This window comes from Heterocephalus glaber, unplaced genomic scaffold, assembly GCF_053883595.1.
Source record: "Heterocephalus glaber isolate CG9 unplaced genomic scaffold, H.glaber_assembly_v1.0 deba00001586, whole genome shotgun sequence".
Classification (NCBI taxonomy): domain Eukaryota; kingdom Metazoa; phylum Chordata; class Mammalia; order Rodentia; family Bathyergidae; genus Heterocephalus; species Heterocephalus glaber.
Window position 1 is genome coordinate 18,324,969 of NW_028258364.1, and position 16,795 is coordinate 18,341,763.

At 38.1% G+C, this 16,795-nt stretch overlaps 1 protein-coding gene across 1 annotated transcript in view; it reads right to left on the bottom strand.

Moving 5' to 3' along the window:
• Positions 1-209: 209 nt before the first annotated feature.
• Slc7a11 (solute carrier family 7 member 11) overlaps positions 210-16,795 on the bottom strand; it is a 73,087-nt gene continuing 56,501 nt past the window's right edge. The window contains exons 7-12 of the mRNA XM_021236499.2: positions 12,863-12,986; positions 10,937-11,040; positions 10,037-10,133; positions 8,382-8,531; positions 6,997-7,174; positions 210-1,177 (exon numbers count right to left, since the gene is read on the bottom strand). Coding sequence (XP_021092158.1) covers positions 1,110-1,177; positions 6,997-7,174; positions 8,382-8,531; positions 10,037-10,133; positions 10,937-11,040; positions 12,863-12,986 — 721 coding nt within the window. The 3' untranslated portion in view covers positions 210-1,109. The remainder of the gene's footprint in view (positions 1,178-6,996; positions 7,175-8,381; positions 8,532-10,036; positions 10,134-10,936; positions 11,041-12,862; positions 12,987-16,795) is intronic.

Below are 16,795 nucleotides of genomic sequence, written 5' to 3' on the forward strand. Positions count from 1 at the left end.
GACATTTCTTGCTCAATTTCTGCATAAATATATGCCTTTTCCTAATTGATCTGGACAGTTTTATCTGGAGAGATATTTTCACAGAATAAAAATGTACGAAGGAAATTCACAAACTGTTGAAATTCATTATCATGTGAAAATAACCATGGAACTTTTTTAAATATTCAGAATTATTCACATTGCATAAAGACATCTAAGGATGGGCTAGATATTTTGAGTTTTTTCTTTATTGGTGATTTCTCTCATCTCAATATTGGAATTTGAAAATTTAAAATGGGTACCTTTATAGACATATTTCCCAAGAGGTAAGTTATTAGTGAAAGAGATGTTGGTTCTTAGTTTTAATACCAAGTTGGACAGAACTACCTAATAAAACGAACTGGCATGAAAACAGCATGGCATATTAACAGTGGAACTGTCCAATAATGAGTGAGAAAAATCTCTAATGTAAATCGTCAAGGATTTTAATGACATACTTTCTGGATTTACTTTGTAAATAATAGCCCCTAGAAGTTCTCCTTTTATGTATTCAAGAGAATTATGTATAGACTTTACCTTTTGTTCAAATGCTCTTTGTATAATGCATTAAACAATGATACCCAAGGGGAAGCAATGCAATACCAACAAAACCAATGTAAAATTTCTTTCCTTTTTGTCATAATTAATGACACGTTATTTTTTCAGAAGAATAGAAAACCCTTTTCACAGTTTAATCATCTACAGTATCCAAAACATGTTTACAAAACCCATATATACAGAAAACACCTTAGCCATTGATCTGAAGGTTATTTGTCATAAGATATGCTGTACAGAATGACCACTCAACAGCCTACCTTGTTAGTTTTTTCTCTAAACTCAACAAGTAAGTATCAGAGAGTCAAGAGCCATGTAAATTTATGGTACAATTTGCCAATCAGCTTTCTACAAAGACATAATATTATCACTAAATTTCTCAGATATTAGTGTGACTACACTAGAGATGTGAACAGAAATAAGTGATTCCTTTAGTCCATCACCAAAGTTGCAATTCTCCGGATTTGCAGAAAATGAAGTGGCAATCCATGTTGTATTTCTGTGCTTGAACAGATTGCCAAAACTCAATCTATTGCTTATAATTTATGACAATCTTCTTCTGGTACAACTTCCAGTATTATCTGTAATGTTCTGGTTATCGTGTCTACAAAGAAATAAAGAAGCAAAATTAAAACTGCAGAGAAATCAGAAATGCACAACACACCAAAATAGGAATTGAGTTGAATACTAAAAACACACAACTGCCTATTTCATACAGCACTTTCAAGAATTATTTACTTCATTAGAATCCTATCACGCTCAATTAATTTACTTGTCATTTCTGTAACTTCCCATGGTAGTCTCTCAGCAAGAATGCATTAATATTTTGTATTCAAATAAGAACTTTCAGTCATGAGCCAGGAGGCTGAAAATACCGTGAGACAATCAGATGAAGATATAAATAAAAGTTCAAAAGCATGCTTTATATTCAATTGAAAATTGGATTGTTCTTTTTGCACCTGTGAGATCACAACCCATTCCTCGGAAAAATCAGAAGAATCAGAATATATTTTCCAGTCTCTAACTTGGAGTGTACATTGAGCAAATCACCTCACCTCCCAGAACATAATTTGTCTCAGAGGTAGAACAAGATAACAGGACTAAGTCTCTGGTTCTCCAGGTGTGCCCCACACCGACCAGCAGCAGTGAGCAACATCAATAGAGATGGACTTCTATCCTCAACTTACTGAATCCGAAACTGAGGGTCAGGCCTAGCAATTCTGATACAGGCCAGAATGTAAGAACCTCATCTCAACAACCCTAGAAACTTGTGACTCCAATTTCAAGAGATCTTTCTTGTTTTCCTCTTTGTTCTCAATTCCCTGTAGAACCTCTTCATATTTCTCATAAGCCGGGAACAGTCTTGCGTCTATTCTTTTGATGGTTTCACACCCATGTTCTCTCTCACCTGGATATACTGTCTTTCTCCTCATTTATGCCTTGTTACTTGTAACAGCCCCTTGCAAACAATACTTAAGGACACTAAGAAAGGTATTTCTTTCCTTTGCTTTAAAACTCTGTTCCCTAAAATTGTTTTATTCAATGTATTAATTTTTAGTCTACATTAATTGTACATGGTCTAATGCAATGCTGGAAAATTATAAACTCTATGAAAATGTTTCTTAAGTAAATTGCATTTTGTCACAGCCCATTCTTAACCTAGAGAGCATAAGACAACACTCAAGAGAAATTAAACCCCATATTCACAGAAAAGGGAAATGGTACATTTATTCTACAAATATAGACTTTTGTGGGAAAAGTAAATATTCATCAATAGTAAGCTTTTGTAGGCAGACGAGGGGCTAAGCTCTCTGATAGTAGGTTTTTTAAGAAGCAAGATTTCTTAGGCATTTACAATGGGCAAAGAGCAGGGGGGATACAGAGACATTTTCTGAGCCTGCTCCCTGGGGAGGTCCTGCCATAGTCTCCTGAGTTAATCCCCACACGGCTGCCTTTCTAACTCAACCTCTGTTCTTCCACACCCAACATCAAATCTTTTCCAAAAGAGGTTTCCCGCATTCTGGGACCCACAGCCCTTTGCTTCTTAGGCATCTTGCTTCCCACATCAGAACACTGCATCTGTCCCAGGCAAACAGGAAGCAACTTGGACCCAGCCTTTCTGCTAGTGTGTCATTCTCCTTCCCCGAAAGCACAACTTGGATTCTGTATTCGGCGCAGCAGCACATAGAAGGCCAAAAAGTCCCTTCTGATTCTGCTCACCTAGTCTTTTCTCTTCCTGCGCATCCTTCACGTTCAATCAGCTCTGTTCACATTCACCCCTGCCTCTTTCTACATTGTCTCTTGGGATTTCAGAAGTTGAATAATTATCATCATAATGGAGCATGATGCAGAATGATTGATTTTGACCTTGTGGTACCTGCCTGAGTCCAACAACTTTTCTTTCTGAGTTTTCTTATAGCAGTGGGGTCAGACAAGAGTGCTCAACAGAGCCAAGTAAGCCTCTAGGGAAGCTTCCTTCTTGCCCAGCAAAGCCACAGAGCATGTGGCTTTCTGGTGCCATGTCTGCACTCCTGCTCACAATAAGGTCTGTAGCTTTGGAATAATCAGTCCCATGTTACCGCTTCTTTAAGGAGAGACAAGGAGTCTACATTTGCAGCTTTTAGTAATTGCAATCTGCAGAGCCCAATAGAAGTTGTGGTATTTTTAGCTTTACCTTTCATCTTCAGTTGTTTTTCTTGAAATAATTTGAAACACAACCAACTTGGCAAAATCTGATTTACTGAACCGCACCTGGTACCAGCATGGAAGCTACAGCCAAAATTAAGTCTGTGAATTAGCACAAGGCCAACATGTCCCAGAAGTTATGTTAAGAATAATAGTGTTTTTAAAGCCTTCCAAATTCTTTTATATGATCTCCTTTTATGACTACAATCAGGATTATTTGGGTCCCTGAGAATGCAGGCAAGCTTAGTTCACTTAAAAGGTTGCACTGCAGTCTTCGTGGAAAGTCTGCAATCGCATTAATGGACTTCCAGTGATGTGTCAGAAGTGAAGCTATCTTGACACAACGTGGGCAGCTTATGCATCTAGAACTCTGGAGTTGCAAAGTCATAGTCCACAGAGATGGATTATAGTCATTTTGCTGGTATTGTCCAGAATGATTTTTTATCACCAGTGATTCTGTATAAATAAGGCTGTCCTCCATATCTCTCCCCATGCAAGAGTGGACAATTTCCAGTCACCCACACACTCTCAGTGGTGACAGGCTTTGGCTGATAAATAGAGGCAGCCAAGTGAAACCATAATGCAGTCCCTGGCTGGGGGTTTTCCAGGTCTCACTACCTCTGTGTATTTGCATCTGTCTTTGGGGTACCTGCCCCTTTTTCCTTGTGTGAGAAGCTCGTGTATCTATAAATAAGTAAATAATATCAACAGTCAACCAGAAGAATTAACCACTCTGCCCTACATGGAAAGAAAAAGCTTTCTGTTTATCTGACTATACCCTTAAGAGCGCATTTTCTTCTCACCCTGGAAATGCTCTCACACAAAAAGTGGTTCAATACTGGCATCCTGTGGCCAGAGAGATTCATCAAATTTCTGAAAATCTCAGATGCTAGGGTTCTGAAGATCCTTGGCTGTCTGTACCTAGCAGCCTTTCACTATTTTCTGAATGCTGCTTGGTTCCCTACCATCCTTCATGGAAATAGCCTGGTTAGATGTATTTTGATGAACTATCATGCTCTCAAGGCTAATCTACTCACTTATATTAGAGTGAAACAAAAATGATAACATAAGAGCTAAAGATTTTACCAAACAAAACAATGTAATATTAAATCACTGAATGCACTGCTCCAAGCAAAGACTCTCTCAGCCTCTAAGTTCACTGCAGTTTCTCTCTAACAAAATGTACATCTTTGGGGAAAGGATCAGGCAGCAGTTTAGGACTCTATTGTTTTGTGTGTCTGTGTATTTTGTTTTGGCCAGAGGCTAAGAAAATACTTGCTATTGCAAGCAATAAATATTATGAATTTTCTTTATTTTACTACAAGAATGCTGCCTAAGAGGGAAATCAAACAAAATTACAGAGGATTGTTGCTTTTTGCTACTCTCTTTCAAGGCAGCTATAAAGATAAAGAGTTACAATAATCACAGTTTAAAGGCAGGATGACCATGCTCCCTGGTAAGACTTAATGGCATTTTTGAGAACCAAATAACCATTCTGGGACTACTCCATTGCTGCAAGTTTCACAAATGGCTAACACTAAATTCAGGGGCCTTGGAGATGTTCAAAATATCATTAGAGACAGAAAAATAGCAAAACAAAAACAAAACATCGCAAATTACATGAGCATGGAAAGATAACAAATCAACAAAAAATGATCAAGGGTGAAGACTCGTTCGTTGGTGTATAAATGTCACAGAGTTGGTACAGAACACACAAAGGAAAGAACTCCAAAGTTGGCTGACTACAAACAGGGAGGACAAAGTACCTACTAAGAGGAATTGAACAAGAAATTTGCTCTTTCATGTTGCTCCCCTGGCTTTTCTTTCAACTTAAGGGATACAGCTCATTCTTCCTAAATGCTCTTGGTTTTCCATGGTACTCAGGTGTTTTCATCGCCTTAGACATGGATCTCACAGAGATAAGCACCAATCTATCCTAGTTATTAGTAATAAGTCAAGTAATCCTACTGGTAAATGTTGTTTGACAAGTTCCTCCCTCCCTTCAAAATAGGCTGTATACTGAGTGTCTGCAACAGAGAAAACTGAGCTAAAAATATTCTTCTACAGAGAACTAAGATGATTTAACAAGAAAGAGAGATTAAACACTCACTTAAAGCAATCAGTGTGCTTGTGTTAGCTGTGAAAAACTCTAACTTGCACAGTGACATTGCTTTGGAGAACAGTTTTGCAAGCTGGATTGCAAAACTCAGAGAGTTTAGTGGTCTAAAGATAACAAATGGCAATTAAAAACTAATAAAGAATAGTAACAAAGCTGTGTTGTAAGTGATTGGCTTCTAAATGAGTGTGTGTAACACATTAGAGATTCAAAGTACCCATATCACAGTGGTGAGCACTAATCTGCTTGGGTACCTCTCATTTGTCATGGACTCACCCAGGTTTTCTTTTTTGGGTTTTTTTTGTTTCAGCACTCATATTATTTATTAATAATTTTACCGGAAATTTCCCTAGATTTTAAACTGGGACTTAAAAATTAATTATTATAACCTAAGTAAATTAAAACAAAGAACTATAAAACCAAAGGGAAGGTGTATTCCAAAGTCGCCAGACTTACCAGCAAGGACATAGGTGCCCCTCTGTCTATATTTTGTGATCTCCAATCCCTAACTCTCTCTAATATTAAGCACCCAACTCAGAAAGACCATGGACTTTGAAGTCCACCAGGCATGGGTTCAAATCCTAGCCGTACACATAAAAATAGGTACAATCAGAAATAAATTCCCCATCTCACCAGGTGGGAGTGACACCACAGGTCTTATTGAGAACTGAGATGCTGAAGGTGATGCAAGAGAAGGCCTTGGAAGAGCCACTGACAAGCACACAGGTTCTCACCACCCTCCCACCTATTGGTCTACTGTAGCTTCTCCTCCTCACCAAACTCTACTGGGTTTGCTCCTGAGTCTCTTTCCCCTTCTCTCAGAGCCTGCTCACATGTGTTCAGACTCAAACCACCATTCAGTTCTCCATCTTCAGCCTCGGCCCTTTCTAGTCCACCCTCACAGCTCCCAGGGTGACTGCTCTGAAATATGAAACTGCTTGAGTTTGAATTGCAGCTCACCTACTTTAAAACTGTATGACCTGGGGAAAGTGACAGGAACGCTCCCATGCTGTGACTCAACCTATGAAATGGGGATGACTTTTCTACCTAAGGGGACAACCTCCACAGTGACTAAATCTGGTCATGCGTGTACAAACACATAGAAACAGCACTATAAAAAGAACTGCTATTCTCCCTTGTTTCTTGTTGCTGTTATTTTGACCCCGTGTCTAGCAACATAGTGTTTATAATTGTGATATTTAAGACATTTGGAGGCTTCTGTATAATTCCCCAACAAACCTCACTTCACTCATGAAGTTATATGTTATGATATAAAAACACAAAACTGCATTCAATCCAGAAAGATAATTAGGTTACTAAGGGATTCAAAAGAACAATTGGGTCATATACAGAATTTCTGATAGAATTCTATCTAAAAAAGCTTTTCTTTTAAAGAGGTGATTAGAGCAACCCAGACTAAGCCTCCTGAAAGGATTCAGTGGCTGTGCCCTCAATGTCCTTTCTGCTTCTTCTGCTCTCAGTCCTAATTAAAACGCAATAATATATTCCAGCTAGAGATTGTGCCACTTACATTTTTTAACTGTGAGATATGCATGTTACATATACACACCTACCTCGGTTTTCCAAAACAGGGTCTCTCACAGGGTATCGGAAAGTCTTACCTGACATTCTTCTAAACCAGTTGGGTTTCTTGTCCCATATAACAAAGAGATAGTATGCAGGGACACCAGTCAGAGTGATGACAAAGCCAATTCCAGTACTGAACGGGTCGGAATAGAGGGAAAGGGCCACCATGAAGAAGCATGTGAAGGAAAACAGCGCTGGAATGAAGAGGGGCACCTGGACACAACACAGAAAACATTCACTTCAGAAAGAGTTCAGGAGGCAGGGGTGGGTTCCAGATGGGTGTGTCTGTCACATAAGGAGCTTTAGTGACACATACACTTCAGCCACGTGACAGGCACAACCCACTTTGTAGCAAAATCTCCTGTGCAGGGCACATAGGATATATTCAATGTGACTCCCTGAATATATTTGTTTTAACTTGATTTTAAATCTTTAGATGGATAGTCTGAGGCTTATAAGGGGGTGTTTCATTAGAGATGATCTATTTGAATTATTTTGCTACTTAAGTACCATTATGATTTATGTTTTTGATTTTAAAAGATTGGCTCTTTGATAATCATGATTAGAATCCACTTTAAGGTGGCATCAAGAGCACTAGCAGCTTGTTATATGTTTGAGCCTTTCAGGGCATATTGATTTTCTGTTGAGACTCACAATAAGAACTGACAGGAATAAAACAGGCCAACTCCTATTCAACCACTAATAAAGATGCTGCCAGCATTAGGCAATGAATATAATTAGAAACAAATTCTGACAACATGACTGACAACATTATCTGTACTATTTCTTAAAAGCAAATAAACAGTGAGGTTAAATCAATCTGTGAATGTACAAGGCTGAAGAAGATGACAAGCCCTTCCAAAAGAAAACGTTAGTTATAGTAAATGGATATTCTATTAACTGGTAAATTCATAGATCTCCTCTTACCCTGTGTATTTTTCATTTGCATTTCTTTAGGGTGCATAATGTAGATAGACAGCAATGTAACAACTCACAATATGTAAGTACTTAAAATGTCTATTCTGTGAAGCAGCATCCTTTCTGGTGTTTCAATTAGTAAAGTATCTGGCTCGCTCTTTCTCACCATGGCCTACGCATGACTATTCAGCATGAAGACAGAAGTAGCCCATCTTTTGAACATCTCAGGTCATTGAACCCATTTGTGAAAAATCAACATAACAAATATACCTCTTTTTGAAAATGTGTCATACAAAGTTCAGTACATCACATTAAAAAAATGGACAAATGATTTTTTCCCAAATTAAAATAAACTCCTATGAAGGCACTATGCTCAAGAGTTAAACATTTTATTCCACAGGACACTGCCCCTGCCAACCTCCCCATCATCAAGTTATGACAAACAGAGGACTAGGTATTAGAAGAAAGATTTATGTAAACCCATCAAGACTGCTGAGGTTACCTTGAAAGGACGATGCATATCTGGGTGTTTGTATCGAAGATAAATCAGCCCAGCAACTGCCAGCCCAATAAAAAACCACCTGACAAAACTGAGGAAATTCAAAAGACTGTAGAGATCTCCGGAGAAGAGCATTATCATTGTCAAAGGGTGCTAGGGGAAAAGGGAGAAAAACAAGTTTGGTGAATTTAAACAAGAATATAGATGATAACCAACAGTGGCATCACTGCACATTATAATTATTATTGTTATCGTTTTCAAATGATTACTTGTATGGATAAGCTATTATCATGATCAAAGCCCAGATTCACTAGCTTCTTTTCTACAATTTGCTCTTATAATCCCTTTACACCAGTGTCATTATCATTATCCTTTATTAGAGTGGAATTTTAAATGGATATTTTGCTTTCAGTTCCTTTTATGTTTAGGAGAAGAGAGTGTGTTTTCAAAGGGTAAAAGGCAAGGTAATCAATCATTGAAAATGCAAAGACTCAGAGATTGGGATGATTAAGAAATAACCAATAATAAACATTAAGTGTGAGCCTAACTGTAAAACTCAGAAGAAAAGCTCTGTGAATGCTCTCTGATGAGCTCTTGGCTCTCCACACACATGAACGCAGCCACTTCTAGGTGAAGCTGCTGGCTCTTGAATGCAAAACGTTGACCTTTTCTTCCTCCACATTTACTGTCCCTGTGTGCTTGCCATGTGTGACCCTCGAGACCTTGGAAAAGAATGAAGTGCTGAGAACAGCGGAGTAAGGCTCCACAGCTGCACATGCCAAGGACAGCATGACTGATAGCAGACGCTTAAAATGAAAGCCCTCTTCGTGGAATAATACCTTCTGTTCCCACTAGTGATGCTGACTTCCAGATTCCTCACAGAGAGTATGCAGTACTTTTAAAAGAAATTTCAAGGAAACACTGTGAAATAAATTAAATGTATGAGGGGTGGGGGGAGTGATGTTCAATGTATTCTGTGGTACCTCTGGCAGCAGATTCTAGTTGAGAAAAATGTTACAAAATTATAGGTAAAAATGACTATAACATTGCCAATGGGTATCTGAGGACTTTAACACCTTTTACAGTCTTTTGTATCCCACATTTCACAAACACTTTTCTCTGCATAGAGAATTCTACAACTTAAATGTAAGTGCTGGGGCTTTTCTTTCTTTCCTGTAAGGTTACTCTCAAATGCCTTGCTTTTAATCAAAGAATCACGGCACCGTCTAGGATTTCTTCAATTCTTTGAATAATTTTGTGTGCATTTCATTATAGGGGATTCTTGATGAGACATCTAGGTTTCTTTTGACAGTGGATTTTAGCTGTATCTGCTGTAAGTAGTTAGGACTTTTTACTCTATACCCTTGCCTTTGAGGTTCCCTGTCAATAAGAGGAGCCACACTAATTATTTTCCTTAGACCTCAAGAATTTCTACAAAGGTAAAATAGAAGTGATGTGGTTAATGCCCTAAAGCTTCAAAAATCCACAAGAAGAGCTAAGTAAAGGGAAGCAATGGAAAATATCCTGCCTCCCCAACTCCACCACGACATACATAGAGCCAGTGAGAAAGTAAAGAGCCATCTAAAGTCTGTTTGACTTTCTCTTTGCTAACTTGTTATTTGAGGCTTTAGCTAGATAAACTTGTTAATATGCATTACCAAAACAATAACAGCTGGTAGAGGAGTGTGCTTGCGGACATGAATCATGGAGAGGATTTCTGGAAGATGACCCTCTCGAGACGCAACATAGAATAACCTGATGGGAGAGAAATGCGGGTGGAGTTGACTGTATCATTGATCATTTCACAGGGAAAAGCCAGAAATCCCAAGAACACTTGTATCTTTCTCATACCAAACGAATTGGCATGTCTTAACTGAATATTTAGGTTTCACTTTTCACGCAAGGTAGAGAACATCCTAAGGACCCTGAATTCAAGATTTACAAAACCTGCCAACATCTTACATTATTCTCAGAGGAGAAACATAGCAGCGTGTGACTCAGCATGGTTCTCCCTCCACTGTAAATAGCTGAATGAGAACTTAGTTCTAGGGCCCTAGCACGGATGGGTGTTGTATGTGTGTTGTCGGTACAACCCAAGAGACACACACGCACATAACGTGACCAGATCATACCTATCTGATCAGCTTTTAACTGTATCATGTTGAAACTAAAAGGACTCCTGCACTGAGCAAAAGAAAAAGGATACAGACGGTGGGATGGTGATTTCTGGTGTCTCTTACTTTACTTTTTTTTTTCATGAAACCTTTAGAAACACAAAAGATTTTATCACCAGAAATAAAATGCTGTTGTTAGGCTCTGTAGACATACTATAAAAAATGCCTCTTGCCTGTCTTCAGAATGAGCTCTGAGCAGACAAGCAGTGCCCTCTAATGGGCAGAGGAAGACATGCTTTTGATGGTCGCCCCAACTAAGAACTCAGCTGTCCCTTTAAAAACAACAGGTTTCAAGGCACTATTGCTTTTCATTTTAAAGTTATCCTTATCACATCCAATCTCAAAAACAGAAATGTGTTTCTGGAAATATGTGAACTCACTCACCTGGAGACAGCAAACACACCACCATTCATGGAGCCAAAGCAGGAGAGGGCAACAAAGATCGGAACTGCTAATGAGAAATTTCCCAGTAGCCGCTCAGAAAACGTCTAGTGAAAGAACAAACGAAGCAAATTAATGCTTTTCCAGAAAGAAGAAAATGAAACAATTTAGGTCAAACTTGCTCTATGACTTTCTATTAGCCTGGTGATACGTGTATGTTTTATAATCCTTCTGTTTGGTTAGGGTCAGACTCACTCCACAGATAATAATCAGAAGCAGGTACCATGGCATTTCTTGTTGCAAAACTATGGCCAAAGGTCTCAACAAGCACCTTCTCTCCACCTTTAAAGAGCAATGATCCATTTACTGAATCTTTATCAGCCATGATACATCATCTTAGACTCTGATAAGTGCAAAAAGCTCAATTCAGACATTCAACTTTTGAAAACAGAAATCCTGCACAATACCTTCTCTTGAGCCTGGAAAGCCCTATTTTTATAGTGAGGTTGAGAAATACATTGAGAATTATTACACACATTTGTTTCATATACCAATCCCACAACTAGGGGATAAATAAAACAATGGATGACTTGATCGTGTATATCATGTATACACGAATAGTTTTGAGATTTCTATTCCCTGGAAGAATAACACAAGCTGAAGCTGTTTATGGAGTCACTGTTTCACTCTTGGGTATCTACTACTTCCTTTGTGCTTTCCTATAAAAAGGCTAAAACACCAACACAAATCCAAAAACTCAGAGAAAATATACAAGATAAACAAAATTCTGAAATCTCCTTTTTTATGTAACATTGCGAATTTCCGTGAAGGATGTATTTTCCCCAAAAAATATGTGGGATTCTTCAGTTGTCCTTGATGCAGTTGGTACTGTGTAATTAATGGACAACATTATGTCCCCGAAATTAGTGCTGCCCTTTGTCTAGAAAGATGGGAGGACTGACCCGACATCAATAAGCTTTGCACATTTGATTTTGTGATTGGATGTACGGCAGTGGACAAAGCCTTTTTATTACAGTGAACTCATACATGGGTTCACCCAACATGAGATAATTTATTCCCTGTGGATGTTGCTATCTGAGGTAATACAGGCTATTTTAAAAGGACCTGACATTCAATGATGGGAAGTTAATTTTTCCCCTTTCATTGTTAGGAGGTCATGAGTGAATGTGCTCTTACCAGCTAAATTTTTATGCAAAATAAAAGTATTTGTCACAGAATAACAGTCCTATACCATGATCTTTGGGGACAAAGACAGTCCTGATTTCAAACTTTGGAAAAATGTTGTGAAATTGTGTATATCCACTTGTCAGAGAGGTAAAATACACACAAGTATCTTTAATACTCTGAGAAGAACTACAGCAACAACATCTGTTTCACATTTAATCACCTAGAATTTCCCAAATTTATGAATATCCCGAGACTAGTATTCAAAGGATATAGTAGAAAAAACAAATATAAATGGTTCACCTGAAAATTCTTAAAGGATGCTTTGGGGAAAGGATTTTAAGTCAGCATTTAGAAAGTTTATAAACAGGAAATGGTACAGAATGAACTATAATTTGCATATCAAAAAACCATATTTATTTAGATTCAGTCCATCTCTACTTAAAAATATATTGAAAAATAATCCCTTTTACTTAAAAGTCTTTGACATACTTTCAAGCAGGTAGAGGTGGAAATGTTTTGAAAGATATTAAGAATAAAGAAGATAAATCATTGAGGATTTTACCTGTACCCGTTAAATGGGATATGCTAAGGTGTGCTCTAAATTTTTTAAATAGTCATTATCATTCAGGTCAATAAAAGATAACTGAATTCCAAAACACTTTCTCCTGGAGGGAACTACTATAAAATTGCATCAACTCATTAACCTAAATTCAAATTGGCAGTTTTTCAACTTGGACTTACCACTGCCACTGCGTTTGAAAGCAACAGTTCCTCAGCACTAATGGTTGTAAAGTAGGCCACATTTGTTAGCACGTAGCCAACAGTGACAATAGCCATCGATATACATATTGCAAGGGGGACAGTTCTGAAATGCAAAAAAGGATCACTTATTAGTTGTCTGCTGTTAGTTATCTTCTGATACCAAAGAGGACAGCAGGCTCATTCAAATAAAGAATATAATGATATCTATGATAATTACAGGCTCTGCTAGGGCAGCAATAAACATTTCATCACAACAAAGTACCAGATCTTCCTTTGTAATTTAATAAATTCCACAAGGGCAGATATTTCACCTGATTTGTCTACTGCTCCACCCGGGAACATGCACTCCATAAATGCTGTAGCGGGGCAAACTTGAGCATGTGTCGGAATCACCTGGAAGACTTGTTAAAACACAGCCCCAGCCTAGAGTTTCTGATTCCTTATGTTTAACATTTCTCACAAAGTTTGTAAGTGAGGCTGATGCAGTGGACCTAACGAACTGCACTTTGAAAGCCACTGTACTACATACTTTTTAATACTAATTCACCACCTTGACATCTTTCTAAAATAAGTCCTCAATAACAGAAAAGAGGCTACAGCAGCAAGTCCAGACCATTCAGGAATCTAATCTTTGATAAAGGAGTCAAATACACTGGAGGAAAGATAGTCCCTTTAACAAATGGTGCTGGGAAAACTAGCTCTCCACATGCAGAAGATTGAAACTAGAGCCATATCTCTCACCAGGCACTAAGCTAAAATCAAAAGGAATCAAAGATCTAAATGTTAGAACAGAAATACTTAATTTGCTGGAAGATAAAACAGGTAAAACTCCTGAAGACATAAGCATAGGCAAGGATTTTCTGAACAGAACCCCAATTATACAAGAAATGGAAGCAAGAATCAATAAACAGATCATATCAAATTAATAAAGCTTCTGCACAGCAAAGGAAACAACCAAGAGAGTGAAAAGACAACGTACAGAATTTGAAAGGGGTTTTTACATTAAAATATTAGTTAAGGATCAATAAAGATCTCAAAACACCTAACACACACCCCATTAAAGAGTCAGTCTAAAGATGGTTAACTGAAATGAACTCACTTCTCAGAAGACAAAATATAAATGGCCAATCATTACCTAAAAATATATTTACCATTTTTGGCCACTAGAGAAATGCAAATTAAAACTGCACTGAGATTCCACCTTTCCTCCAGAAAGAATGGCTACCATCAAGAAATCAAATTAATAGCAAATGCTGGAGAAGCTGCAAGGAAAAAGGAACTATTCTTCCATTGGTGGTGGGAATGTAAACTAATACAACCACTATGGAAATCAGCATGGAGATTTCTCAGAAAACTAAAAGTAGAAATTCCAGGGGCCCGGGATGTAGCTCAGTGGCACCATGCCTGCTATCCTGAGTTTGATTCCGAGTGTGAAAAGAAAAAGAAAAGAAAGAAATTCCATTCAACCCAGGTATTCCCATTCTAGGTATCTTCTCAAAAGAGTCAAAGACATCATATTACAAGGATATATGCATAGCCATGCTTATATGCATACCCATGCACAATTCATAATAGCTAAATCTTGGAAATGGCCTATGTATCTATCAACAAACAAAGTAATAATGTGACATTTATATACAATAGACTACTATTCTGCCATAAAAGAAGATAAACTTGGGTTATTTGTAGGAAAATGGATGCACCTTGAGATCATAATATTAAGTGAAATAAATCAGATGCAGAGGTTAAATATTGCATGGTTTCTCTTAAATGACAAACCCAAAATATAAATAGAAAGATAGATAATAGGAAATAGGGAGACAGTCTTTGCAAAAAGGAAGGGGACCAAGAGGTGGAGGGAGGAAGGAGGGAGGGGAGGGAAACTGGATGAAAAAAGAATTGAGGTACGGTATATACACTCCCCATGAGGAACACAATAATTATGTATGGCCCATATGTACAAAATAAAATAAGTCTTCCAAAACTTCTTCACATTCAGTGTTATCCCCTTCAGTGGCTTCTCCTGCCAACAAGTAAGTGCAGACTTTTGGAAGCATGATAGCGAGACACATCTACCTTTTTAAATGATGGCAATAATATTTTTGTATGTAATGCAAAAAAGCTCAGAAGTGTCCACAATAATGACTTCACACTGCCCTGCGAGAGTTCAAAGAAAGCTCGAGAGCAAGAGTATCTAATAAACCAACAGTGCAGATAATCCCATGAAATTAGAGGTGACATGTTGTGAGGTATGGACGACCAGACATCGCTGACACCGTGTGGCATCAAAAGGTACACGGCACCAATGCAATCTTATGTCTTCATTTAATCCACTGAAAAAGCCAGGAAGCTACTGACCCTAATAATTTGATTCCGTGTTACTGATACACATTACTTGCTTAATATAATTGCCTCTTCATACTCTTTCTGGTTCAGGCAACTTAAACCTTCAACTCCAGGCACAACGTGTGATCGTTTTTTAACTATAGTGCTTATCAGCCCTCATGAAGCCTTCATCCGGCTGGGTGCCACTAATGAAGACCTCAATATAATTTCTTCCAAGATGAAAATGTGGTTCAGAACCCGGGGAGAAAAAGACAGAGCCTGCCTTGATATGATAGCCAAGCTGGGTGTGTTGAGCACACCAGTACCAGCTCATTATGTGGAACACCAGCATCCCCTGTTGAGAACAGGCAAATCCAGCCAGTCAGCAACTGCCATTCATTATGCTGTTTGCAGCCTGATGCTTCCCCTGATCCCCAAAGCCTTCAGTCTTGATGGGGAAGCACACTGACCTCTACATCCTGGCATCCTGACATGAAAGTAGCAGATGTTCCCCTTCCCCAGTGCAAAGAGGATCCTGTGGAATTTTGCATTAACACCACAATATGTCTTGCTATTTGTGATTGATAAATGCTAAAGTTAAGCAAAGAAAATGACTGGAGCAATGAAATACAGGGAGGCAAATGTCATGAAATAATTCAAGACGAATTCTGTTTTTTTGAAAGGAAGGCTAAATGTAAATGCACAAGGATAGGAGAACATGAAGGAAGGCATACACACCACTTTTCAACCACTTGCTATATTATTTTAAGCTTGAATCCTTCTAGGTTTTACAATAGACCTGCATGGGAGTTAATATATTCTATAAAGAAGAGAGACAGAGAGAGGGCAAGAGAGGAAAAGTCTTTCTATTCCTTGTAAGCATATAATTAAAATATGTAAAGGTTCTAATAATTTAAAAGTAAACTGACATTCTTAAATGCAGAAAAATAAAGGAGCCTGTCCAGGACAGGAAGTACTAGCATAGCAAGGCTATCAAAAAATAAGAGAGAAGTAAGTTTGATATTTGGAACTGTGATCCTGTCAGCATAGAATCCATCCTCCCATCCCAGTTCGTCGAAGCCAGCCTCCCTGCCTGTTTCCAACCTAGACATGATGTTCTCTCTGAGGTGGTTTTCTAAGCTGACTTAGCAAAAGACATCCTAGAAAATCCAGTCTTCTAGATTAGTAACCCTTCTTCCTCAGTTTTCTATTAATGAAAGTAGCATCAATAGTTGCTGCCACTGGGCTGTTTTATATTCAGTATTTTTTAGGCATTTGACATATTTGACTCATGTTTTTCCTGGGAAATTGCTGTAAGTTAGGAACATCAGTACCATTGTATTTAATAGGAAATGGAGTCTTTGAGAGTTTAACTATCCAAAAATATACAACCAGTAGGTGGAAACCCAGAATTCAGTTGCTTCGCTGGCCCTGCTTTGAAACTATGGGATTTTAACCACAAAGTGGATTTGCTTTCTGTCACATCTGTCGTTCCCTGAACTTGATTACTTTTCAGGAAAGTCACAGTTATTGAATGTAAAGTTTATTGCAAAGGTATAATCAAGACTATATTTCTCATAGATTCAC